General features: G+C 47.2%; 1 protein-coding gene and 1 pseudogene across 12 annotated transcripts in view; one reads left to right on the top strand and one right to left on the bottom strand.

Moving 5' to 3' along the window:
- WDR27 (WD repeat domain 27) overlaps positions 1-25763 on the bottom strand; it is a 196515-nt gene that overhangs the window by 9361 nt on the left and 161391 nt on the right. For 9 of the 11 annotated variants that reach the window (XM_079146199.1, XM_079146196.1, XM_079146200.1 and 6 more), the window contains one exon: positions 22108-22217. The exons of 1 other annotated variant lie outside the window; for it this stretch is intronic. In XM_079146199.1, coding sequence (XP_079002325.1) covers positions 22108-22217 — 110 coding nt within the window. The remainder of the gene's footprint in view (positions 1-22107; positions 22218-25763) is intronic. One more of the 11 variants, XM_079146195.1, reaches the window with a different exon arrangement.
- LOC306666882 (protein FAM117B-like) lies at positions 4308-5931 on the top strand (annotated as a pseudogene). The gene has a single exon. The product of its transcript is annotated as a protein FAM117B-like (transcript).

Here is a 25763-nt window from a genome sequence, read left to right as displayed (position 1 = left end):
TTCCAACATCTGGAGATTAAACAATATGCTATTATATGATGAATGGATAACAGAAGATATTAGGAAGGAAATTAAAAAGTTCTTAGAGGTAAATGAGAACAAAGAAACATCATATCAAAATCTCTGGGACACTATGAAAGCAGTACTTAGAGGGAAATTTATTTCATGGAGTGCATTTAATAAAAGAAGTAAAACTCAACAAATAAACAACCTAACACTACAGCTCAAAGCCCTAGAAAAAGAAGAACAGAACAGCACCAAAAGTAGTAGAAGAAAGGAAATAGTTAAACTCAGAGCTGAAATCAATGAAATTGAGACAAAAGAAACAATACAAAAAATTGACAAAATAAATAGTTGGTTCTTCGAAAAAAATAAACAAAATTGATAAACCTTTAGCCACACTAACAAAGAGAAGACGAGAGAAAACCCAAATCACTAAAATTCGGAATGAACAAGGAAATATCACAACAGACAGGATTGAAATACAAAACATAATAGAAGCTATTTTGAAAATCTATACTCCAACAAAATAGAAAATTTCAAAGACATCAACAGGTTTCTAGAGACATATGAATTGCCTAAACTGAACGAGGAGGACATACACAATTTAAATAGACCAATTTCAGGTACTGAAAGAGAAGAAGTCATCAAAAGCCTACCAACAAAGAAAAGTCCGGGACCAGATGGGTTCTCAGCCGAGTTCTACAAAACCTTTAAAGAAGAGCTCATTCCAATACTTCTCAAAGTATTCCATAAAATAGAAGAGGAGGGAACCCTCCCAAACTCATTCTATGAAGCCAGTATCACACTGATACCTAAACCAGACAGAGACTCATCAAGGAAAGAAAATTTCAGACCAATATCCTTAATGAACATCGACGCAAAAATTCTCAACAAAATTTTAGCAAATCGCATGCAAAAACATATTAAAAAGATAGTGCACCATGATCAAGTGGGTTTTATCCCAGGGATGCAAGGTTGGTTCAACATCAGGAAATCAATAAATGTCATTCACCATATCAATAGACTTAAAGTCAAGAATCACATGATTATTTCAATAGATGCAGAAAAATCATTTGATAAAATACAGCACCCCTTCATGCTCAAAACATAGAAAAAATTGGGGTAGTGGGAACATTCCTTAACATTGTAAAGGCCATCTACGCTAAGCCCATGGCCAATATCATTCTAAATGGTGAAAAACTGAAAGCATTCCCCCTAAAAATGGGAACTAGGCAGGGATGCCCTCTTTCACCACTTCTATTCAACATCGTTCTTGAGACTCTGGCCAGAGCAATTAGACAAACCAAAGAAATTAAAGGGATACGAATTGGAAAAGAAGAACTCGAATATCCCTGTTCACTGATGACATGATTATATATTTAAGAGGAACCTGGAAATTCCACCAGAAAACTCTTAGAACTCATAAGTGAATTCAGTATAGTAGCAGGTTACAAGATCAATGCCCATAATCCAACGCATTTTTATACATAAGTGATGAATCTTCAGAAAGAGAAATTAGGAAAACTACCCCATTCACAATAGCCTCGAAAAAAATAAAATACTTGGGAATCAATCTCACAAAAGAGGTGAAAGACCTCTACAATGAGAACTATACAACACTAAAGAAAGAAATTAAAGAAAACCTTAGAAGATGGAAAGATCTTCCATGTTCTTGGATAGGAAGAATTAATATTGTCAAAATGGCCTTACTACCTAAAGTGCTATACAGATTCAATGCAATTCCAATTAAAATCCTAATGATGTACCTTACAGAAATAGAGCAAGCAATTATGAAATTCATCTGGAAGAACAAGAAACCCAGAATAGCTAAAGCAATCCTTAGCAGAAAGAGTGAAACAGGGGGTATTGCAATACCAGATCTTCAACTCTACTACAAAGCAATAGTAACAAAAACGGCATGGTATTGGTACCAAAATAGAAAGGTAGATCAATGGTACAGAATAGAGGACACGGACACAAACCCAAATAAATACAATTTTCTCATACTAGACAAAGGTGCCAAAAATATGCAATGGAGAAAAGATAGCCTCTTCAACAAATGGTGCTGGGAGAATTGGAAATCCATATGCAACAGAATGAAACTAAACCCATCTCTCTCACCATGCACGAAACTAAACTCAAAAGGGATTAAGGACCTCGGAATCAGAGCAGAGACCCTGCAGATTATAGAAGAAAAAGTAGGTCCAGATCTTCAACATGTCGGCTTAGGACCAGACTTCCTTTACAGGACTCCCATAGCACAAGAAATAAAAGCAAGAATCAATAACTGGGATAGATTCAAACTAAAAAGCTTTCTCTCAGCAAAGGAAACTATCAGCAGTGTGAAGAAAGAGCCTACAGAGTGGGAGAATATCTTTGCCAATCATACTTCAGATAGAGCACTGATCTCCAGAATCTATAAAGAACTCAAAAAACTCTACTCCAAGAATTCAAATAATCCAGTTGACAAATGGGCTAAGGAAATGAATAGACACTTCACAGAAGAAGATCTACAAGCAGTCAACAAACATATGGAAAAATGTTCAACATCTCTAGTAATAAGAGAAATGCAAATCAAAACCACCCTAAGATTCCATCTCACCCCAATTAGAATGGTGATTATCAAGAATACGAGCAACAACAGGTGTTGGCGAGGATGTGGGGAGAAAGGTACACTCATACATTGCTGGTGGGGCTGCAAATTAGTGCAGCCACTCTGGAAAGCAGTGTGGAGATTCCTTAGAAAACTTGGAATGGACCCTCCATTTGACCCAGCTATCCCACTCCTTGGCCTATACCCAAAGGACTTAAAATCAGCATACTACAGAGATACAGCCACATCAATGTTCATAGCTGCTCAATTCACAATAGCCAGACTGTGGAACCAACCTAGATGCCCTTCGATTGATGAGTGGATAAAGAAACTGTGGTATATATATACAATGGAATATTACTCAGCCATAAAGAATGATAAAATTATGGCATTTGCAGGCAAATGGATGAAATTGGAGAATATCATGCTAAGTGAGATAAGCCAATCTCAAAAAGCCAAAGGACGAATGATATCGCTAATAAGTGGAGGATGACACATAATGGGGGGGAGGGAAGGGTTAGTGTTAGGGTTAGAGTTAGGGTTAGGGAGGGGGGCAAGTATGGAGGAAGGAAGGACTGTATAGAGGGAAAAGAGGGGTGGGAGGGGTGGGGGGAAGGGAAAAAAGAACAGAATGAATCAAACAACATTATTCTATGTAAATTTATGATTACACAAATGGTATGCCTTACGCCATGAACAAACAGAGAAACAACATGTATCCCATTTGTTTACAATAAAAAAAATAAAAAATAAAAAAAAGAAAGAGGCAAAGATCAGCTCTAAAACTAGAACACTTTACCTAAAATTCAATAAGAGCCCCACCTTACCTGAGATAAGGTTCTGCCTCCCAACTCACTACATGTTAGAATGGCTCCAAAATAGGCCAGACTTCAGCTCATTTAAAGTTGTGTTCAGAAGATTGATGATTGTTGTAAAGATTACTGTGATTTCAAACAGGAATATAATGTATGATGCTGCCCAAAATTCAAAATCATTATAACACAACATGTTTTTACTCTTGTCATCTTATATTTTCCTTGTAATCTCTATAACTGTTGCTTGTTAATATTTTACAGAGATACTGCTTCAAGAACACACAACCTAGGCTAATTTGAGATAATAAGCCATCACCTACAAGACAGATAGGATAGAAAGCTAACTTATAGTGCTAATACAGAACCCAATTAAATATAAGGGGTAAATGACTGTAAGATTATGGATGTTGAAGTTAAAGTCCAGTACTCTTACTTTAAGACTGGTGAGACTGACTTGCTAGATGTTTAACAGCAAGGCTTAAAAAAAAATCAAAGTTAAAATAAAAGGGCCAAATAAACCAATATTTGGCTCTTGTCCTCTGAGTCAGTCTGAACCCAGGGAACTAGAGAACTTCTCTAAGGAGTTTTGCAACTCTGGGCCACATGACCTCCTAATCAGGGAGATTAATGAGACCACTGGAGAATGAAAAGCTGCTCAGTGCACCTGCTGCAAAAAGGAGGGTCATCAGAGAAGGGAGACATCCCTGATGCTTCCAAGGGAAGCCACCTCTTTGAGGAGATTCTAATCCATTCTAGCAAGCAGATGGCACCAAAAGAGCTGAGAAGCTGCTCTTAAGTTCCCTAAAAATAACCCCCATGATAACTCAGCTGACTCTTAACAGCAGATAGGAACAAGGTCAGTTTCACCAACTTGATCTTAAACACCGAGCATAGTTATGGGCACTTCTTTGCTGGACACGCTTGCAGCTTCATACCTTGTGGGGCACTGGCCTCGTGATAGTCATGGGCAAGCTGCACCTTGCATGAGGGACAAAGCTACACAGACGGAGAATGCATGGGCTGAAGAGTACTCTGAAAAGAAGAAAGGGTCTCACAAATGATCAGCATCATGGGGCAGTATGGATCAACTTAAGGAGATTGCCAAATTACGCCAGCAGTTGCACAGAAGTAAACACAGCAGTCAGCATCATCGAGATAAAGAAAGACAGTCTCCATTCCATGGCAACCATGCAGCTATTAACCAGAGTCAGGCTCCTGTTCCAAAGAGTGCCCTTATTCCAGTAATTCCCATCACCAAATCAACATGTTCCCGGTTCCAGAATAGTGTGGAAGGATTGAATCAGGAGATTGAAATAATAATTAAAGAGACTGGGGAAAAGGAAGAGCAACTTATACCACAAGGTATTCCAGATGGGCATCGTGCACCTCCCCCACTGGCACAGAGAAGTAGCAGCCCACGCAGCATTGACACACAGACCCCGGTGGGGCACACAGGGGAAGCAACAGCAGCAGCCGTTCTCAGTCTGTGTCCCCCACCTCGTTCCTCACTATCTCTAACGAAGGCAGCGAGGAGAGTCCGTGTTCAGCTGATGACCTGCTTGTCGATCCCAGGGATAAAGAGAATGGGAACAATTCTCCTTTGCCCAAATACGCAACCTCACCAAAACCTAATAATACTTGCATGTTCAAAAGGGAACCTCCTGTGGGCTGTGAAAGGGTCAAAGTCTTTGAGGAATGCTCACCAAAACAACTTCACGAAATCCCTGCTTTCTACTGTCCCGACAAAAACAAGTTGGATTTCATTCCTAAAAGCGGCTCTGCTTCTGCCCCGTCAGCGTCCTCAAGCCACTCCTTCCCACAGCAGGTCTCACCCTTAAGGGCTCTGGCCACAGCCTGACAGTCACCACTGGCATGACAGCCACTCTGCTTCAGCCCATGGCTGTGGCCTCCCTGTCTACAAATGCAGAGCAAGACCGAGTCTCTCGAGGAACCAGTACAGTCCTGCCATCAGCCTCCCTACTCCCACCCCCAGGGCCGATGGAGGAAGCTGAAGGATAGGCCCCAACGCGGCATGGCCATGGTTCTGGAAAATGGAGAGCTTCCTCAGATCGCTTGACTATGATGGCACCGTGGGCTCCCAGTTGGCTGTGACGTGCTCCAGCTTTCCAGTGATAGGCTTCTGGAAGAAATCAGCCCCTCTGACCGCTCTGCCCCACTCAAGAAGGCCAGCCCACAGTGCTTAGCCTGCTTTTTCTTAAAGCACTGATTGAAATAAGAAAGTTCTCATTTGGAGGGACAATACCACATTGTTTTTGTTTTCAAATTAGACTTGTTTAAAAATAAAAAAACCACAAAATATGATCCCTGCAAACATGATTCCTGAAGGAAGACGTGAATGATGCTGCAAGAACCATCTTTTATATGAAAATGACTATTTTATAATACCAATGTTACATTTTCTGAAACGTAGCAAATAGGATGTTCAAAAGATTCTTTGGTGGCCTCTGTTTCTTGTTTCCCTTTCTAGATGTGTGCTTTTCTCAGCTGTTTTCAGCTTTGGGACCATATCATTCATCACATCAATAGACTTAAAGATAAGAATCACATCATTATTTCTAAACATGCAGGAAAAGCATTTGACAAAATGCAGCATCCATTCATGCTCAGAATAATAGGAAAACAAGGAATAGTAGAACATACGTCAATATTATAAAAACTAGACCACTCAACATATAAAAGCCTTATACATTAAACCCAAGGCCAACCTCATTCTAAATGGAGAAAAACTGAAAGCATTCCCTCTAAAAATTAGAACAAGACAGGAATGCCCTCCTTCATCACTTCTATTCAATACAGTTCGTGAAACTCTGGCCAGAGCAATTACACAACATAAAGAAATTAAAGGGATATAAATAGGAAAAGAAGAGCTCAAACTATCTCTCTTTGCCAATGACAAGATTCTATATTAAGAAGACCCCAAAAAAACTCCCCCAGAAAGCCTCTAGAACTCATAAATGAATTCAGCAAAGTAGCGGAATATAAAATTGACACCAGTAAATCACTTGCATTCCTATACACAAATGATGAATCAACTGAAAGAGAAATTAGAACTATTCCATTCACAATAACCTCAAAAAATATAAAGTACTTGGGATCAATCTAACAAATGAGGATAAAGACCTCTACAATGAAAACTATATAACACTAAAGAAAGAAATTGAAGAAGACCTTAGAAGATAGAAAAATCCCCCATGTTCTTGGATAGGCAGAATTAATATTGTCAAAATTAATATTGTCAGTGCTATACATATTTAATGCAATTCTTATTAAAATGCCAATGACATTCATCATAGAGAAAGCAGTCATGAAATTCATTTGGTAAAATAAGAGGCCAAGAATAGCCAAAGGAATCCTCAGCAAGAAAAGTGAAGCAGGTGGCATCAATCATAATACCATGTCTTAAATTATACTACAGAGCTATAGTAACAAAAACAGCATGGTATTGGCACAGAAATAGACATGGAGACCAATGTAACCCAATAGAAGTCACAGAGAAAAATCTACATAAATACAGGTATCTCATACTAGACAAAAGTGCCATAAATATGCATTGCAGAAAAGATAGTCTATTCGACAAATGGTACTAGGAAAACAGGAAATCTATATATAGTAGAATGAAATTTAATCCCTATCACTCACCCTGCACAAAACACAACTAAAAAGTGGATTGAGGACCTGGGCATTGGACCAGAGACCCTGTCCCTTCTAGAAGAAAATGTAGGCCCAACTCCCTATCATATTGGCTCAGGAACTGACTTCCTCAACAAGACTCCTAAAGCACAAAAAGTAAAATCAAGAATCAATAAATGGGATGGTATCAAATTTAAAAGCTTCTTCACAGCAAAGGAAACCATCAAGAATGAGAACAGAAAGCCTACAGAATGAGAAATCGTTGCCACCTGCACCTCAGACAGAGCATTAATCTCCAGGATATATAAAGAACTCAAAAAAACTCAACACCAAAAAAAACCCCAAATAACCCAATCAATAAACGGGCAAAGAAACTGAACAGAAGAAGAAATACGAATGACCAAAAAATACATGAAAAAATGTTCGACATCTCTAGAAATCACAGAAATGAAAATGAAGACTACACTGACATTGCACCTCACTCCAGTCAGAACAGCATCATCAAGAACGCAAGTAACAGTGAGTGTTGGTGAGGACGTGGGGAAAACGTACGCTCATACATCGCTGGTGGGAGTGCACATCTGTGCACTTTCATTCTGGAAAGCAGTGTGGAGATTTCTGACAAAACTTGGAATAGAACCACCAATTGACTCAGTTATTCCACTCTTCAGATTATACCCAAAGGACTTAGAATCACCACTACAGTGACCGTGCCACATCAATGTTTATAACAGCTCCATTTACAATAGCAGAGCTACGGAGCCAACCTAGGTGCCCTTCAACAGATGAAAGGATAAAGAAAATGTGATATATACATACACAATGGAGTATTACTCAGGCTTAAATAGGAATGAAATTCTGGCATTTGCAGGTAAATGGATGGGTCTGGAGACTATCATGCTAAGAGAAATGAACCAGTCCCAAAAACCAAAGGTTGAATTTCTCTCTGATATATGGATGCTAACATACAATAACGCATGGGGGAGGGACGATTAGAAGTTCCGTGGATTAGACAAATGGGAATGAAGGAAGTGAGAAGGGATGGGAACGGGGAAGACAGTGGAATGGATGGGACATCACTTTCCTATCACTGTATATGAGTACACACCCAGTGAAACTCCACATCATGTACAACCACACGAGTGGGATCCTAATTAGAACAAGTTATGCTCCATGCATGTACAGTATGTCAAAATACACTCCACTGCAGGTATATGTAAAAAGAACAGATAAAAAAGATAAAAAGGAAACAAAAAGACAGGGAGAAAACCAATGTCTTTTAATAGTAATGGATATGAGTCATGATGCATCCAACAGTAGAATGTTGGCCAGCACATGCAGCACTGTGGTAAGCGTCCAGTGCAACAGGGCAACTGAACAAACAGACTCAAAGCACTAAGACTATGTTTCCCTGTGTTATGACATTTTGGAAAAAGCAGAATCACAGAAAGCAAATCAGTGCCTTTCAGGGACTAAAGTTGAAGGAAGAGTTGGCCACAAAATGGTACCAGTGATTTGATTTGTTCTTTGTTTTTATTGCAAAAAAAAAAAAAAAAAGATATTATCTGTAAACTTAAACCTGTCACCAGAAATTTTGCTGAATTATCATTAATTTTAATTATTTGTAGATTTTCTGGAATATTGAATGGCACTCACCAATATGTACACTTTATTTCTACTTTTCCAAATCTTATTCCTCTCATTTATTTTCCTTGTCTCATTTCAATGAACTGGATCAATAACATAGTGTTAAAAGCACAGGACGGCGACCATCCTAACCTCATTTCTGGCTTCAAGGGAAATGCTTCTGAAGTTTTTCCAGCAAACTGATGATTACTATTAGTCTTTGATACAACTCCCTACTCAATTAGGGCAGTTCTTTTTGTGTCTTATTTAAAATTTTTCAAATTATTATTACAAATGAGAAACGTATTTCATTAAATACTTTTTGCCGCATCTGCTAGTTACTACCTATACTATATTAAATATATAATGGATATTTCAATTTTTATAATTACCTTTAACACTTACAAACATGATTTTGTAAAAGAAAGAAAAATGAATATCATTCAAACTGTAAAGAAAATAAATCACAGATTATATGATTTTATATAGAGAAAACACTAAAAATCCACAAAAAATATGTCAGAACAAGCAAGAAGATGACCTCTCATGCTGAAGCAACCTGCTCTGACACCTGATCAAAGTCGGACCTATCACCTCAGGAGGTCTGAGCTCGGGCACAGCACCTCCACCAGCCCAGATAAACACGGGAACAAGACGCCCAGCAAGAAAAAGCCCAAGTCATGATCCTCAACCCTTAAAATCTCGGTTCTGTGGAGTGAGCGAAGCAGCTGGAATCAAGCGGGAAGGACGAGCGGCCTGCCCCCCACCCCACGGCGGTGCACATGCGTGGTCTCTCCTCCAAGTCTGACTGGAGGGGAGGATGTCCAGAGCCCTGACCTAGGTCCCCGCCTGGCCTGGGCACCTCATCTCTGCTCCTACCCCCACATGGTGGTGCACACGCGTGGTCTCTCCTTGAAGTCTGACTGGAGGGGAGGATGTCCAGAGCCCTGACCTCAGGTCCCTGCCTGGCCCGGGCACCTCATCTCTGCTCCTGGCTTCCTGAGCTGGGCCTGGAGGCACAGATGGTCACTCCACACCTCAGTGCCCTCAACAGAGGGCTGCTGCCCTGTCCATGGAGGCCAAAGTCATGAGTGGTATGGGAGCACTCAAAACCCATCCCCTGCCCCTGGGCCCAAAGACACTTGGAGACAGTGGCCTGACCTGGCCCAAGGGGGCCTGTGTGTAGTGGTGGCCAAGGAGCAGAGCAGAGCCCAGACGAGGCACAGGGCACAGTGGGCACCAATGCTTCCCTTCGGCACATGACACAGGCGCCTGGCCCCAGAAACTCATCGACACCTCTCCAGAGGGAGACGTGAGGAAACCTGCCGACTTCAGAGTGTGCAAACTGCACAATCCTAGCAATGACCCACAGTACCTAGAAGAGCAGAGCCTGGCCCAAGTGCACACTGCTCAGGAGGGAGAACTCAATGCTTATTTCAAAGGCTAAAGAAATCAGATTTCATGTTCAAATGAAATTGCTCTTATTTGCAAAGCCAAAAATGATTTTATGCTCCTAAGTATGTGTCATATTTACTTTGAAATTTGTCTTATCTGGATTGTATCTGAGAGAATGTTAGACCACATGCATTCTGATGTTTTTTTAAGTGAGGTGTATCTGTTCTAAATAACTCAGTCTGAAAAACATCATCTAAATTTCAGACTGATGCTATCTTGGGATGGACAGGTCTGGCTGAGGGTGGTTCCTAGACAAGAGAAATTTCTAGTCAGCACCATGGCACCTCTGATTCCAAAGGTCCGAGCCTTTAAAAAGGGGGAAATCAACAAGAAAAGGCAATGCAGTCCCGCAGGGGGACCTGGATTCAGAATGGGTTCTACTGGAGCCTCAGCCGTCCACACATGGTCGTGTGGAGATGAGCAGGGCACGAGAACTGCCCTGTGTCTGCATCAGTGGCTCCATGGGGAGGAAGCTGCTGGTGGCCGAGGCAAGCACAGGGGCCGAGGGGAAGGGCCGCCAGGGGCTGCTGCAGCTGCGCTCAGGAACCAGTGGTGGGCTCTGTCTGTGGCACACGGAGCTGCAGGAGGGCAGCAAGTGAGTCGGTGTCCCTACAGGCATGGGACACTGGCAGGTCCTCCACAGCCAAGGGACAAAGTGTGGCCTGCCACCAGTGACGAGGCTCTGGCAGCACAGAGGACTCTGGCACCAGTGTGGCAGAATGGACTCTCCAACGTCCCGTGAGCTGAAGGACAACATGAAGCCCGGCCAGGACGAGCAAGGGCCAGGCCTAGAAACCGCGGGGCTCAGTGTTCATCAGCATCTGCTCCTCAATGCGTTTTCCTGTCCCTCCTCCTCTTTGGAAACCATGTGCTCCTGATTCTGGGAAGCACAAAGCCAGAGTAAACAAGCAGACACGCAGCTCACAGCATCCGAAGACCTGGGCAGATCAGCTTCCAGGTTTCGGCTCTGACCTCTGCACCTCCCATTTTCAATTTCAAAATCTGGTGCAGCAGGCAGGGTGGGGTCAGACAGCAGGTGCTCCTATGGTCACATGGGGAAGATGGAGTTTCCAGAATGCAGTCACCCAGAAGCAGAGGAGGATACACCCCATAGGTCCCTCAAGGTCTTCAGAATGCAGTCACCCAGAAGCGGAGGAGGAAAGTTTCCACTTCTGACTGTGGCAGTGGCTGGAGGCGTCAGGAAAGGTGCCTCAGCAGGACCTCGCCCGCCGCGGCATCTCACCTGCAAGGCAGGAGAAGGCCCGTCCTCCTGCCAGAAGACCCAACCTTCAGAGCGGGACCAGCACGTGGAGCCCTGCTGACCTGCTGCAGGGCGCCGAGCGGCTTCTGCAGCATGCACCCCGGCTGCAAGTCCTCCCCACAACGGACACTCTGCCTCTCATACAGGCATCGGGACAGAGGCAGCCACCTCAAAGATTTAGTTTGGATTAAAAGACTAAGAGTAGTTCATTACCCTGAGTTGAAATGTCACACTGTACACCATGAGTATGTGTTGGGGGTTGTGCCATGTTGGCGGTGCCAGGATGGCGCCTGACCACATCGGCAGCGAGGAGGTTAATTGACATAAGCACACTCAGGTGATTTTATCGTCCACGCACACAATGTATGCGCATGTGTTCCCGAGCACTAATTGCCTGCTGAAGCGACTCGCCTAATCTTTGCGTAAGAGGCGTGGCCCTGCTCTCCGCGTCCTGGAGGTGATATAAGCGTAGGTAGAGCAAGACAGACAAAGCAGCAGCCATTACCAGAAAAGCTAGTAGAAGAAGACACACGCGGGGCAGCAGCCAGAGGGAAAAACACAGCAGCGAGTAGGGGCAGCTGCGGAAGGCAGATTGCGGAACGGAGAACTGAGACGCATCACTAGGGGACCTTAGGCAGACACACCCTTAGTTCACAGGATGCAGGACTTTAAGGCGTGGCAGGCCTCTCTCCTTCTAAGCTCTAAGAAAAGCCTGTCTTTCCTTCAAAGTTTCTCTCTTAAGCAAAGTCTCTTTCTCTCTGATAAGCAGGGTCTCTCTCTCTCTCTCTCCTCTCAAAGCAAGTAAACCTCATTTCCTCTATCCTCTATAAACAAACAAACAAGAAAGCAGCGTACTAAAGAGAAAGATAGAAGTGCCTCAGTTTCCACTCCACCACCCATAAGACCCGTGCAAGTTGTTGCTGCAGGCAGTGACAAATATCCATGGATTTTGGAACCGCAAAGAGCCAGCGACAAGTATGTTCCACCGAACATAGTGATCAAAAATCATAAAAGCTACAAAGGTAAGTCAGGAAAGTTCATCCTGGCTACAGATTTGATCTGTGCTTAAATCCGACTTTCAACAAATGCCAGTGTACCTTACTTGCAAAATAAAGATCTTTAAAAAGTTTCAGACTTCTCTTTTAGATTAGGCAGAGCTGGATCAGACAGTCCACGATCAGACTCCGTGTCCCACACAAGGCACAGACGGGCCGAGGGGCCATGCTCTGTCTTGCAGGGACCGCCCTGCTCTCTCAAGGCATCCTGATGTGGGACCGCCACACGCCCACTTCAGGCTCAGGTCCTGATTTCTCAGGCTTCAGGAAGCACAGCTGGCTGCTGATCAGATCCCACTCCTGATCGATTAACTCAAACTCAAAGTTCCCAGGGTGGCCTGGCACTGTCATCCCAAGATCTCCCCAGACAGTGCCGATGTGTAGCCTCTCCACAGGATTCATCCCATAAATTCATTATTTCTCAAGAACCTCCAGTCCAGGATAAACATCTCCACCTGGTTCAAACCCCTCAGACCCACATTTGGGAATGCTCTGGGATGCCTCCGGTTTGCTCCCCACAGGTGGGTGCAGGAAGCGGTCTTCACACACTACGTCCAGGGTGGGGGGATTCTGCCAGGTGTGGGGCACTCACTGGGGCAGCAGGCAGCCCGTTGGGGAGGGCCAGCACCAGGAGCAGTCACCTGCAAGACCAACTGCCTGCACCCACCCAGACCATCAGGAGACAGGCACACTGCTGCACAGAGACCGAGCCCGAGGCGAAGCCCAGGGACTTGGCAAGCACAGAACCCAGCCTCCACGTCCTCCCTACCCTGAACCTCGCTGCACACGTCCACCTGACCCTGGACCTCCCTGCCGTGTCCACCAGACCCTGGACCTCCCTGCCGTGTCCACCCAACCCTGGACCTCCTTGCACACGTCCTCCCCGACCCTGGACCTCCCTGCACACATCCTCCCCGACCCTGGACCTCCCTGCACACGTCCTCCCCGACCCTGGACCTCCCTGCACACGTCCACCTGACCTTGTGCTGCCTACACTGTCATCCTAACTATGCAGTCATGGGCAGTCAGTTGCCACTGAAGTTGACCAAGGCTTGGCCGCTGTCACTGGCAGAGGTGACAAGCAACCTCCCAGCTTGCCTCTGAGAGCTTTGGGAGCCTCGCCATGGCCCAGGTGAGTGCAGTGTGGACGCCTCGCTGCTCAGGGTGTGGGGCAGCGTGGGTGGGGCTCACAGAGGAGCACGGTCTGTGAGCCTTGGCTTTCTGGGAGGCCGATGCCAAACACCCCTACTTCTGCCTGGGAAGGAAACAATCCAAAAGCCTGCCAAAGTCCCTTCTCAGTGGGCTTGTGGGGCTGGGCACTTCCCCAGGCCCGTGGCCTAGCTGCAGACAGAAGCAAGTTTGCTGGCAGAATCTCTCTCCCAACACCACCCCATCAACACAGAATGGAACCACCCACATTCTTCTGTGGGGTGAGATCCAGGCAGGTGGCCAGTAGGGTTCCCTGCACCCCAAGGCTCCAATCGAGTGGATGGAGATGAAAGCAGTGTGCTTCAAATAACCACAGGGATACGCAGTCTCACTGAGGCATCCTGCATCTCTAAAGAACCATGGAGCATGTTCACGGTGCTGAAACACCTGAAACTTCCCCTTGCTGGGTCCATCCAGAGAACAGCCCAAACTCCCAAATGGCCTATTGCGTTTGAGAGACTCTCCTACCACTGGTCATCGAAAACAGAAGAGAGGATGATCCTGTAAGTAGTTTATCAAGTAGAAAGGCTGCTCACTATTAGGAGACATAGAAAGTTTCTTTGAAAATTAGCAAAAAGTTACTGAAGCATTATTAGTTACTCAAAGCTCCAAAGAGAGTGTGGGAAAGCAGGGATTCCCAAAAAAGACCAGGTCCACTACAGCTCTGGCTGAGAAGCACCAAGCGGAGGGAGAACAGCCACTTCCAAGGACGACACACCTGTTGCCTGCAGGCACAGCTGGCATGCAGTGGCTGTAGCCACCGCCCAGGCCTCCTCTGGGGTGGGCCCAGGGTGGGTCGCTCAGACCACCTGCAAGCTGGTCCACCTGTCTGAACTGCAGGACTCCCAAGTTCCAATCCTTTTTAGTTACACTGCCCAGGATCTAAATGAGACTTCTAGTCAGGATCAGCCCAAGCTTCCATCCAGACTCTGATTCCAAACATGTAGAAATCACACACATAAAACGTATGGAGAGACAAGGGGCTGAGGGCTGACGTAGCCAGGATCATGGAAATGCTCCACAACAGAGAGGAACAGAAACACAAACCTGAGCCTGCGGCCTTCAGGCTCCTGCCCAGAATCCAGCAGGAACCGCGGTTCTGCAGCCTGGCCACCCTGGGCTCCCCTGCAAGCTGGGGTCCCAGACTGAGAGGCCCGTGTTGGGAGAGGCAAAGGCAGGCCTGGAAAAGAAGCTCAGCCTTCCCAAAGCCTGCGGACCGACATCTGGAAGTGTCTCCTGACACTAGCTGGTGGGAGTGCCACCCAGGCCCTAAGACGAGCTTCCAGACACCTGCAAGGAGCCCACTGCACAACAGAACCCAAGGAGGGTCGGCGGAGAAAGGAGGAGATGCTGAGGACACTTCTCAACCACAACAATCTGTGAATTAAAACTAAGACAACATCAACATCGAACACCACGAAGACAGCTAACTAAATAACACTGGAGGATAAGTGGATTCCAAATGAATTTGAAACAACAAAATCACATGTAAAATAATTTAAAATAAGAGTGCTTAGAGTTCTTGAAGACATAAATGATCAAAGGCCACATAAAAAAGCAAGAAATCATTTTTTGAATTGTAATAAAGTACATGAAGGTGAGTATCAGAAATAGAACTGAACACTGGAGTTAGAAAGACAGCTTCACCTGCCTACTACAACCATATTTGAAGAGAAACAGTAGTTCATGGAACTGAACATTGAGGAATTATCCAAAATTCAGCTTAAAGAAACTCAATTTTAAAAAATACAGAAATCAGTGAAGAGCTATGGATGATTTTTTGAGAGTCTCAAAGCATATCTAACAGCATCCAGAAGACAAAGGCATCAGTGGACCCCAGGAGGGTGTGGTATTTTCAGTGCTGGTTATCATTATCACAACAATATGACAGTGAGCACTCTAAATCAATCTAGGGATTCATACAAGCTAAACTATCACGGGCGAGGTAGAAATGACAAAAGTCTCAGATAAACAGTAGCTAAGAGCATTTCACTTATTTTTAGTACCTCACTGAAAAAGAAATAAATTGAAATGATATGTTTCCTAAAGACACGGGAACCTGGAAGAGTAAATGCAAACAAGAAAAAAAAAAAAAACAGTGTTTGGGAAATGATAAAACATCAGCCTCTGACGAGATGGCAGTGAGGTCCACGGCATCACGTGAGGCGGGAGGAAGATTCCGACTTTCCACTAAAACTCGCAGGTAAGGCACACAGGAGGCTCGCCCTTCCTGTGGTGCTGCTCCCTGGAAGGCGGTGTCCCCTGTGACCGCTTAGCCCAGCATCTGGGTCTCTGGGGAGGGGATATTTCAAGTCAGATAGATTCCTTCCTGTACCCCTTCTCTGGACCGCCAGCCCTCCAGATTCCAACCTGAAGACCTCGGCCTCCACACAGCTGCTCTGGGCCCTGGGTCTCTGCTTTGGTTCAGTCCTGGGAGCAGCAGAAGCTGGGGACGCTGTGCTCTCGGTTTGGCTGTGCTGCTCTGCACCACGGGCCTCTGTGCTTCCTGCGGTGGGCACACAGCAAGTGAAGTGGAGGGATGGGACTTCAAGGCCCCCTGAATCCAGCTTTCCTCTGAAAGCTTTTGAGCTATTGAGGTTGAACCTGAGCTTTAGTTTGTAAATTTTCCAATGAACAGTATTGATTTCATATTCTTAGTGGTTTCCCATGCAAGGCAGACAAATAAATATTTGTTAAATGGGAAAAATGTTTTTATAACAAATAATGCACTGAAAAATGCAGCCTACAGACTGCGCTTGCTGCTTAGAAAGAAGATCAAAGAAGTGAGATGGTTTAAATTTATAGAAGTAGCAGTTCATAGCTTTGGGATTCTCGAGGCACATGCAATGGGGAGAAGGGAGCCCTCACCCAGAATCTAGCACATGTTGTCACTCTGTCACCACTGTCTCCTGAACCTTGAGGAGTCTCTTTCTCCACATTTTTATTACACATTTTCTTATCCCCCAAGTTAATATTGCAATTAGATATCAAATAGCCAAAATCAAAACATCTATCTCTAGGGGAAAAAAGTGTCCAAAAAAAAGAGTATTCAATGTATCTAGCATTGAAATTCAACATTTTGAAAAAGACTTTACATTAACATTAAACGAAAAGAGATTCAGTGCAAACAAAACCATCTGTATATTAATTGAGTAACATCCCCATGGTGATGTCGTTAGAAAAAAATAAAATATTAAGGATAACACGTAAAACAAAATAGAGCTATAATTTTTACAAAAAAATTAAACTGAGCTTGTAGAATTAGATGAGGAAATTGAAGAATCAAAGTACAAAGACAACAGATATGTTCATTTGTAGAAATAGTCTAAATATATCAGCAGCTAAAAAATTGTGGATATGATAAACTCTCTAGTGAAAAGACCATAAAAGATTATCACACTAGATTTAGAAGTCAGCTGGAAAGGGTGAAAGAGAACAGACGAAAAAATGAGGTCACAAAAATGCAAACCAATATAACGTTGGTATCTAAGAGAAAATAAAATTGACGTAGGTCCAGAAACTTAAGTAGGAAAGGAGACGAAAACAAAATAATATTACAAAACAAAATTCCCAGGAGGATCGATAATGACAGACTTTATGCAGCTAACAACCTGGTACCAAAACGCCTAAAGCAAAGCTAGAAAAGTTGACAAAAACATGAATGCAAAGGCAGATTTCAGTTTATCCGTATTAGTCACCTGTGTGTCAAAGACTAACAGTATGATTGCAGGAGACTTAAAAACAGTAGCAGCAAGGTTGTTCTGTTAGACCTCAGGTAATAGCCAAGCAGAATGCTTCACCAACAAGCAGATGACACCCTTGCTTTCTTCAAACATACGTGGAAATTTTATAAAAAAATGCCCAAGCAGGAGCTCACTGTCCCGGGGACTAGGTCAATATCACACAGATGAAAACCCATGGTATGACTACAGGCACAGGTCAGGAAACAGAAAATGCACCCCCCGAGAAACTCGGCAGCTGAGAGAGCTGGGATGGGAACTCTAAGACAGCAGCAGTGGGTGGGTTGAAAGTATCCTGGGACTTCGAGAAAAATCCATACTTTAAATGCAAACATTGAGAAACAAAGGAAAGGGCTGGGGTGTGGCCTATTGGTGGAGCGCTTGCCTCGCACGCGTGAGGCACTGGGTTCCATCCTCAGCACCACAGAGAAACAGATAAATAGAATAAAGGCATCGTGTCCATCCACAACTGAAAAAAGAAACAAAAGGAAACCAGAAAAAAGGGCAAAATACTTGAACTAACAGTCTAGAAATTGACAAATGCCCGCTACCAGGAGGAGAAGGAAGACCGGCCACCGGCACAGCCACTGGGCCTGCTCGGGGCCAGCACTGGCCCAGCATGCGTGGCCCGGGCGCCACCTTGGACTGGAAGAGAGGGCGAGAGCAGGACTCATGCCATGTGGGGAAGCAACTCTGGGACGGGCAGCTGCAGGGAGCGCTGAGGGCCATGCCCTCCTCACAATGCCCCCAGGACTGGGGCACAGGCACACCGGGTGCGAACTCTGCTACTCGCCAAGAGCCACCGGGAAGCCCCAGCTTCAGGGCAGGTCTCCCACCAGCTCACGGGCCCCTCGTCGGCTGTCCAGCAGGAACTCAGAGCTCGGTGTGTTCTGGCAAGATCCTTCTCATGTTCTCCAGCCTCAAGACCACTTTTCTCCAGACCCACTTTTCTGCTTCACAGGGCAGCCATCAGTCACCACTTACTCAGGCCAGCCTCGCTCCTCGTTCCTGCAGTGGACGCAGCCCGTCCTGCAGCACGGGAGCCAAACGCCAAGGGCAATCTCACCCAAGTACCTTAAAGACAGCACACGACCAGCAGCACTGTGACCCACGTTCCGTGCACTGAGAGGCAGCTCATCAGGACGTCCTGCAGACGTCATGTAGTCAGACCCTGAGCCACATGTTTGCACAACTCCCAGGACAGCAAGGCCACATAGGTGGATGAGAGACACCCAGCAGCACTGTCAGAACAGTCAATACAGCCCAGCCTCCGACTTCGACCGCAACGAGCAACTGCGCTCTGAGACCGACAACAACCACAGCAAGCTGAGAACTCACTGTCACAATCTAACTGATGCTCTCAATTATCATGTTCAGCCAGACACAATGCAGACTCGTTTGTCAGGGTGAGGGGTGGGAGCAATGGTACTGTGAGGGTTAGTTTTACTGTGTCAACTAACTGGGCTCTGAGATGCACAGATATTTGGTCAGACGTTATTCTGAATGTGTCTGAGGATGTGGTGAATGAGCTCAACATTGTGATCTGAACTGAGTGATATGGATGGGCCTCATCTAATCAGTTGATGCCCTGAACAGAAAAAAAACAAAAACAAAACCAAAAAAAAAACCCTGACCTCCCTCCCTCCTTCCCTCTTAAATGAGAGAGAATCCTACAGCCCAACGTCCTTGAGCCAGGACACTGGTCTTTTCCTGCCATTGGGCTCACAGTGAAACAGCTCTTCTTGAGTCCGAGCCAGCTGGCCTTAGGCTGCCAGCTGCACCAGCAGCTCTGAAGCCTCCAGCCAACTCCAGTCTTCCACGGTCACATGGCCCAATTCTGAAGAGCAAAGCCTCTCTCTCTCTCTCTCTCTCTCTCACACACACACACACACACACACACACACACACACACACACCCCACTTTGGTCTTATTTCTCTGGAGACTCTTGACCCACACAAGCATGTGTAGTTCTGAATTATTTTCCATTTTCATCAGCTAACCCTAATCCGGAAGTCATTTTCTAGGAAGTCATGTTATCACCATGCCCTGCTGATTGGGCTCTGCAAGGACCAGCAGGAGGCTGGCCTGTGGCCTGTGCAGCCTGCCCTGTAACAGCCCAGGGCTTGGGATGTTTCCCGGGGACTCTTGGAAGAAAAATGAAGCCATCTGGAGTCCTGGCTCCACAGGCATCTTGGCACAGTTCCGCCTCCGTGTCCTGTGTCACACACAGCGGACGGGACCACGCAGAGTGCCGGAAGAGTGAGCTGCTGAGCCTGAGGGCATGAAACACGAGCGTTGGGCAGGGTCAGCAGGGATGGACACCTTGACCCAGAGGCTCAGTCAAACCCATGGGATGCACGGTCACCTCCCGATCCCTGTCAAGGCACGGGTGTGCCATCCAGTGAATGCAGAGAAAAGAAACTTGCCAGTGAGTTCAGATGACAAATAGTTGCAGTGCTCCCTCCCTGAACAGGAAGGGTCACCCAAAAGGGTCACCAGAACCCCGTCTCCAGCCTGCTGGACAGTGGCTGCAGGTGCATTTCTGCTGGCATCGGCTACCTGGGGGCCCAGGCCATAAGGGAGCCAAACACGAAGTCTCCCTGGAGTCAAAGAGGGCAATATGGTCCACCACATCTTTTCTGACCTCAAAGAGGATGAAGTCAGAAATCAGAAACAAAAGTACAACTGGAAAACTCACAAAATCGTGAAAATCAACACATTCTTAAGCAATGGCTTGAAAAAGAACTCACAAGTAAAGTCAGAAAATGCTCAGATACACGTGAAACCAAAATAGCCACGAAAAATCATGGGACACAGCCACGGCGGTGCTAAGGACAAGTTCATAGCGTAGATACTTACGTTAGTAAGCCAGAAAGCTCTCCAGTCAACAACCTGGCTTCCAGCACTGGGGACTACAGAGCAGGAATAAACCAAGCCCAGGGCTGGAGGGAGAAAGGAAATAACGAGCGATCAAGGCAAAGACAAACAAAACGGAGGACACGAAAACAGCTGGGAAGATCGACAAGACCAAAGGTCGGCTCTTTGAAAGAGTAACAAACTTTTATCTAGATGGGCTAGGAAAAAAAAACTCAGTTGTTAAACTCAGAAATGAAAACGAAGGTATCACCGTGATGCTACAGAAATAAAAATGATCTTAACGAATCATCATCAGAAATCACATGCCAGTAAACTGGATGACCTCCATGGAATAGACGATTTCCTGCTCAGCGCACTAGCAAACCAAACTCGCAGCAAGTCCAAGGAGCCGTACACCACGGGTAATGGGACCCATCTTAAATGCAAGGATGTTCTGGCATAGGGAAATCAGTGATGAAACCACCAACAGACTAGGATGGGGGAGAGCTTTACCGTAAAAGTCACCTCAGAACGCCCACAGCGAGCATCACGGTCAATGGTGAGAGCCTGGAACTTTCTCTCCAATTCAAGGATAAGTCAAGAACCCCACTTTAGTCACTTCTATCCAACACAATATGGGAGTTCTAGTCAGAGTATTAATCAGGTACGGAGAAGAAATAACAGGCACGTAAATTGGAAAGCAAGAGGTGAATCATCTTCGCTCACAATGCCCTGAAGATTCCAGGAAGCAGACCTAATACCTTTATTCAACAAAGCAGCAACACAAAGTCAACAGGCAAAAATGAGTGGGACGTGTATATGCAAATGTGAGTGATCTGACAAAGAATTTTTTTAAATCCCATTCAAAACAGCATGAAAAAGAATAAAATCCTTAGCAATTAATTTAATCAAAGAAGTACTAAACTGACACAATGAAAATTACAAAACAGTGCTGAAATAAACCACAGACATAAATTAATGGAAACACATCCCATGTTCATGGATTGGAAAACATTATTAAAATGTCCATATTATCCAAAGCAACATGCATGTTCATGGCAATCCTTATCAAATCTTTAGCCAAACACCAAATATTTTTTGCAGAAAAGAAAAAGCCACACCAACATTCATACGGAATCTAAAGTTCCCTAAATATCCTAAACAATCTTGATAAAAAAACAAAACTACAGCGTAACAACTCTGTTTCAAGACTCACAGCAAAGCTGCAGTGATGAGATGAATGGCACTGGCACGCCCCCAAAACACAGGTGGGCGGGGACAGGACGCCCGGACACGCGGCCCCCCGGGTCAGAGCAGTCTCCCTTCAAGGGGAAGGACGGCCTCTCCAGTAAGTGACACCACGAAAACTACGGGTCCGTATGCCAAAGAATAAAGGTGGACCCTTAGTTAACATCACGCAAAACTGACCCAGGGTGCACCAAAGACCTGCATGTGAGAGCTAACACAGTGAAACCCCTTACAGAAAACATGGGCCACGCTTCACAGTGTTACTGCCCTGGTTCTGACATCACGGCAGAGGCAAAAAGAGGAAAAGCCCCCAAATCAGACTTCATCAGGGTTCAAAAGTCACCCAACCCCTCTGTCATGAAGCCGCACTCCACGGAACGCAAGGAATACTCTCGAACATCTGATACAGGACTAAAACCAGAATTCTGTAGAACTCGTAAACTAAACAACAACAAAAGCCTGATTTTTAAAAAGGGCAAGGTCAACAGACATCTTTCCAAAGAAAATCCCCACATGTTGGAGGAGGACCTAAGAGGACGCTCACAACCCTGAGCATTCGGGAGCATGGTCAGGCCCGCAAGGGCACCTCCCTGCCCAGTTAGGGGGCTTCCATCCAAGGAGGGTGACCTGTGCTGGTGGGGCTGCCAGGAAGCAGGACCGTGGGCCGTCGGTGGCAGTGTGGTGGCACAGCTGCCACAGAAAACCTGGAAAGACAGACAGAACCATCATGTGATCCAGCAGTTCAGTTCTGGGCATAGTCACAGAGCAGCCGAGGCAGGGTTCAGAGGTTGCACATCCGTGTTCCGACAAGCACTCACCACCGTGGGCAGCTCGGGGGCAGCCCGTGCCCCAGGGAGGCAAGGCATGAGCACCGAGCACTGTCCAGTCGCACCTGGAGGCGCCCTGGGGACCCTGCTGAGCCACTAAGGCAGCCACACTAGTCCAACAGGAGGGCTGAGAGGCCGCAGGAGACACAGGCAGCAGAGAGGGCAGTCCAGGCCCGGGGGAGCGTGCCCGCCCGTGATGCTGAGGGACTGGAAGTTCCAGGGCTGTGGGAGGAGGAGGGTCAGGGCCGGACAGCGCAATGGGTGCCTGGATTTAGTACCACTGACGATACGCTCAAAAGCAGGTAGAGTGGTCGATTGTAGAGCAGGTGTTTTACCACAGTAAACAAATTGGGAAATAGGCTCATGGACATATATGTAAAATGTAAAACAATAAGAATTTTGTAAAGAAAAATAAGAAAAAGCTTCAAAATTTAGGGATGCCAAAAAGTTCTTAGAGCTGACACCAAAAGCACCTTCCGTGAAGGAGGAAAACAGATATGGCCATCTTCATCAAGCCCAGCAACCTTCCCCCAGCAAAGAGAAGCCGCCAGGACGGGGCCAGTACAGATGGCAAGCCAAGGGCCACACGTGCACCAGGCAAAGGACTGGGCGGCCACACTATCCCCCTGGACCCAGCAGCAGACAGGCCCAGATGCAGGCGAGGAGAGGCCACGCAGAGGGCAGCAGGGAGGCTGGCGCCCTCCCGTGTGCTGATGGGGAACGCAGCACTCACCACCCCAGGAACGGCCTGCAGCTCCTGACCCACACACAAAGCCACCGCAGCACCCAGCGTCTGCACCCTCAGGCGACTGTCCCAGAGGATGGAAATTGTACCCTGGAACCGCGCTCAGACGCCACAGCAGCTTCTCTGCAGTCCCAGCTGCGGTTGGCCCAGCCTCCTCCAGCCAACACACAGGGACGGCGGGCAGCAGGGACAGGAGTGCAGAGTGCACACCACCCTCAGCGTGGCCCTTCAGAGGACAGTGCCCACACACTGAGGCGGAACCACAGGGGCAGAGCAGGCTGCAGGGCTGAGGGGCGGTGATGGGGCAGGCGGAGGGCCCTGGGCTGACGGTGCGGGGTGCACAGGATTCCAGGGCAGAGTGGGCTGTAGCGACCGTCCTTCTGGAGCAGGGCAGCCCGCCTGGTGTCCCAGCTGACAAGTGGGGGTGCCAGAAGCCCCTGGGGAAAATCACCAAGAGAGCCACGCAGAGACCTGCAGTCCTGGGAGGCAGGTTGGGATGTCCACCACCCTGGATGGTGACCCTTCCCACCAGCCACCAAGGCACCTGGTCCAGGGTGGGCACTGTGCAGGGCAGCTGTGCTCTTCTCAAAAACCCAGCAGCCCAGAGGGGCCCACACAAGGAGTTGGGGTCCTGGGTACCTGATGCCCCTGCACACTAGGAGGTGGACACCCACCCAGGGGACTACCTGGGGGCTTCTGGGGGCAGTGCTGGACCACAGGACTCTCACGTCCAGCCTGTGCACTCCAGCATAGCTCCTGGGAGGAGGCTGAGAAAGAGTCATGGTCCCCAGTGGACCCAGCACCTGGCTGGTTACTCCCAGGTCCTGGTGTGGCTGGAATGGATGTGGTCAGCACCTGGGAGCCAAGCTCCGCTGCCTGTCATCGGATGCCTCACCAGCACAGCCCGCGTGGGAAGCAGGCTTGCTGGAGACCCTGCTGCTGCCCTCCTAGCTCAGCAAGGAGGAGGCTGAAGTCGCTGTGCAGCCTGCCCCAGGGAACCCATGTGCGTGCATAGGCCCTGGCTGTGGGTGTCTCCCACCGCTGCCGGAGGAGTCGGAGCCATGTGCCCACCTGCTGGGCAGTAATGCTCCTTCCTCGCCTTGGGTCTCACTGACCTGGGGCAGGGATGCCTTTGCTCGGCCACACGCAGCTGGTCTGCACCTTAAGGGCATCCTGCAGACGGTGTCTGGAAAGCAGAGGCCAACAAGCCCTGGAGGACAAAGGGAAGGGCATGTGCAGAGAGCCTCCCCGGAGACCCCAGGCACATCTCCGTAGGTGAGCTGGACGGGCCTCATCGGAGGCTTGGCTTAGCTCCGGTTCCACTTCGCTGAGGAGGCAGCGAAAGGGCTGCAGTGGAGTCCTGAGGCCATCTGGTCAGCAGCCTGGTGAAGCCTGTGGCGGCCCTGCCCAGGGAGACTTGGCGCCTAGGACTCACCCCTTCAAGCTGGTCAGGTTCTGCAGACAGTCTGGCTCCTGCGAGCTGGGCCCTGATCCAGTCACTCCAGAGAGCCCACCACTGCCCAGGCTCTCCCCAGAGACCAGGCCCAAGGACGAGGCCAGGCCAGGCAGTGTGAGGACGGGCACAGTGCCCACGGTACGAGACAGGAAGGGCAGGAGCCCAGCAAGCAGTCACAAGGTCTCCATGCCTCCCTCCCAGGCTGCGGCAGAGAAGCTGGAGAGGGAGGAACAGGTGAGTGGACGTGCTGGCCAGGGCCCCACGGGGCACGCCCATGTGCAGGGAAGGGCATGCCTGGCTGCCCCCCCAGGGAGGCGGCTGCAGCCTCCTAGGTCTTGTCTGTTTGCTGAGGAGCTTCCCTGGAGCACAGGACCACAAGATGTCCACTACACTTGCTTCTGTCCTCCAACTGGACACCCTTCACCATGCTGCGCGCAGAGCAACCAGAGGAGGCAGGCGCCGGGGAGACACTGGGCGTCTAGCTGGCAGATGGAGCTGAGCAGGGTGCCTGGCCCATAAGCCTCCAGGTGGCAGGGCCACACCCAGCCACAAGGCCCTGGGGAGCCAGCAGCCAGCAGCCACCCCAGAGCTTCACTAAATAGCCAGAAGGATCCAGAGGAAGGACACACAGCAACGGGCCCAAAGTCAGAGACAATAAGGAAAGCCTGATATTGCGGTCAGCAAAAGGATCTGCAATGATTCAGTGGCAGATGACAACCCACAGCACAACACACTTCTGGGAAGAAACCAGAGCACCGAGTGCAAGCAACAGACTCCCTTTCCATGTCTCCAGGCGCTGACCCCAGACACCTCCACCAGAGTCTTCATCGGGGTTCAGACGGGCCCCTTTTCTTTCTCTTTTCTCCCACCCTCCCCGCCCCCTTTGGAAGGAAGATGAGAGTTTGACTTTAAAAACGAAAACCTTAAAATGGTTTAGCTATGTGTTAGCTTTGGGGGCTTTTAGTACGTGTGGCTTGTTAACAGTTTCAGTTACTGCTATGATTTCCTGGGTCTGCCCAGTATTCCCAGAGCCGCATAAAGTAGATGAGTCCATTTTCAATTAATTCTATCATTAACATCTTTTTCTCATTATGTTAAGCCTGTTCCAAGCTAGCCTGCCACTTCCACAAGATTTTGGCCAGAAGGCCATAAAGTAAAAGCCAGGCAGCCTATTGCTAGTGAAGCCAGAATTAAGGACAGGTAGTTAGTGTAGAAATAGGGA

The sequence above is a fragment of the Sciurus vulgaris genome, assembly GCF_902686455.1.
Source record: "Sciurus vulgaris genome assembly, chromosome: 7".
Classification (NCBI taxonomy): domain Eukaryota; kingdom Metazoa; phylum Chordata; class Mammalia; order Rodentia; family Sciuridae; genus Sciurus; species Sciurus vulgaris.
This window is presented reverse-complemented; position numbering and strand designations above follow the sequence as displayed.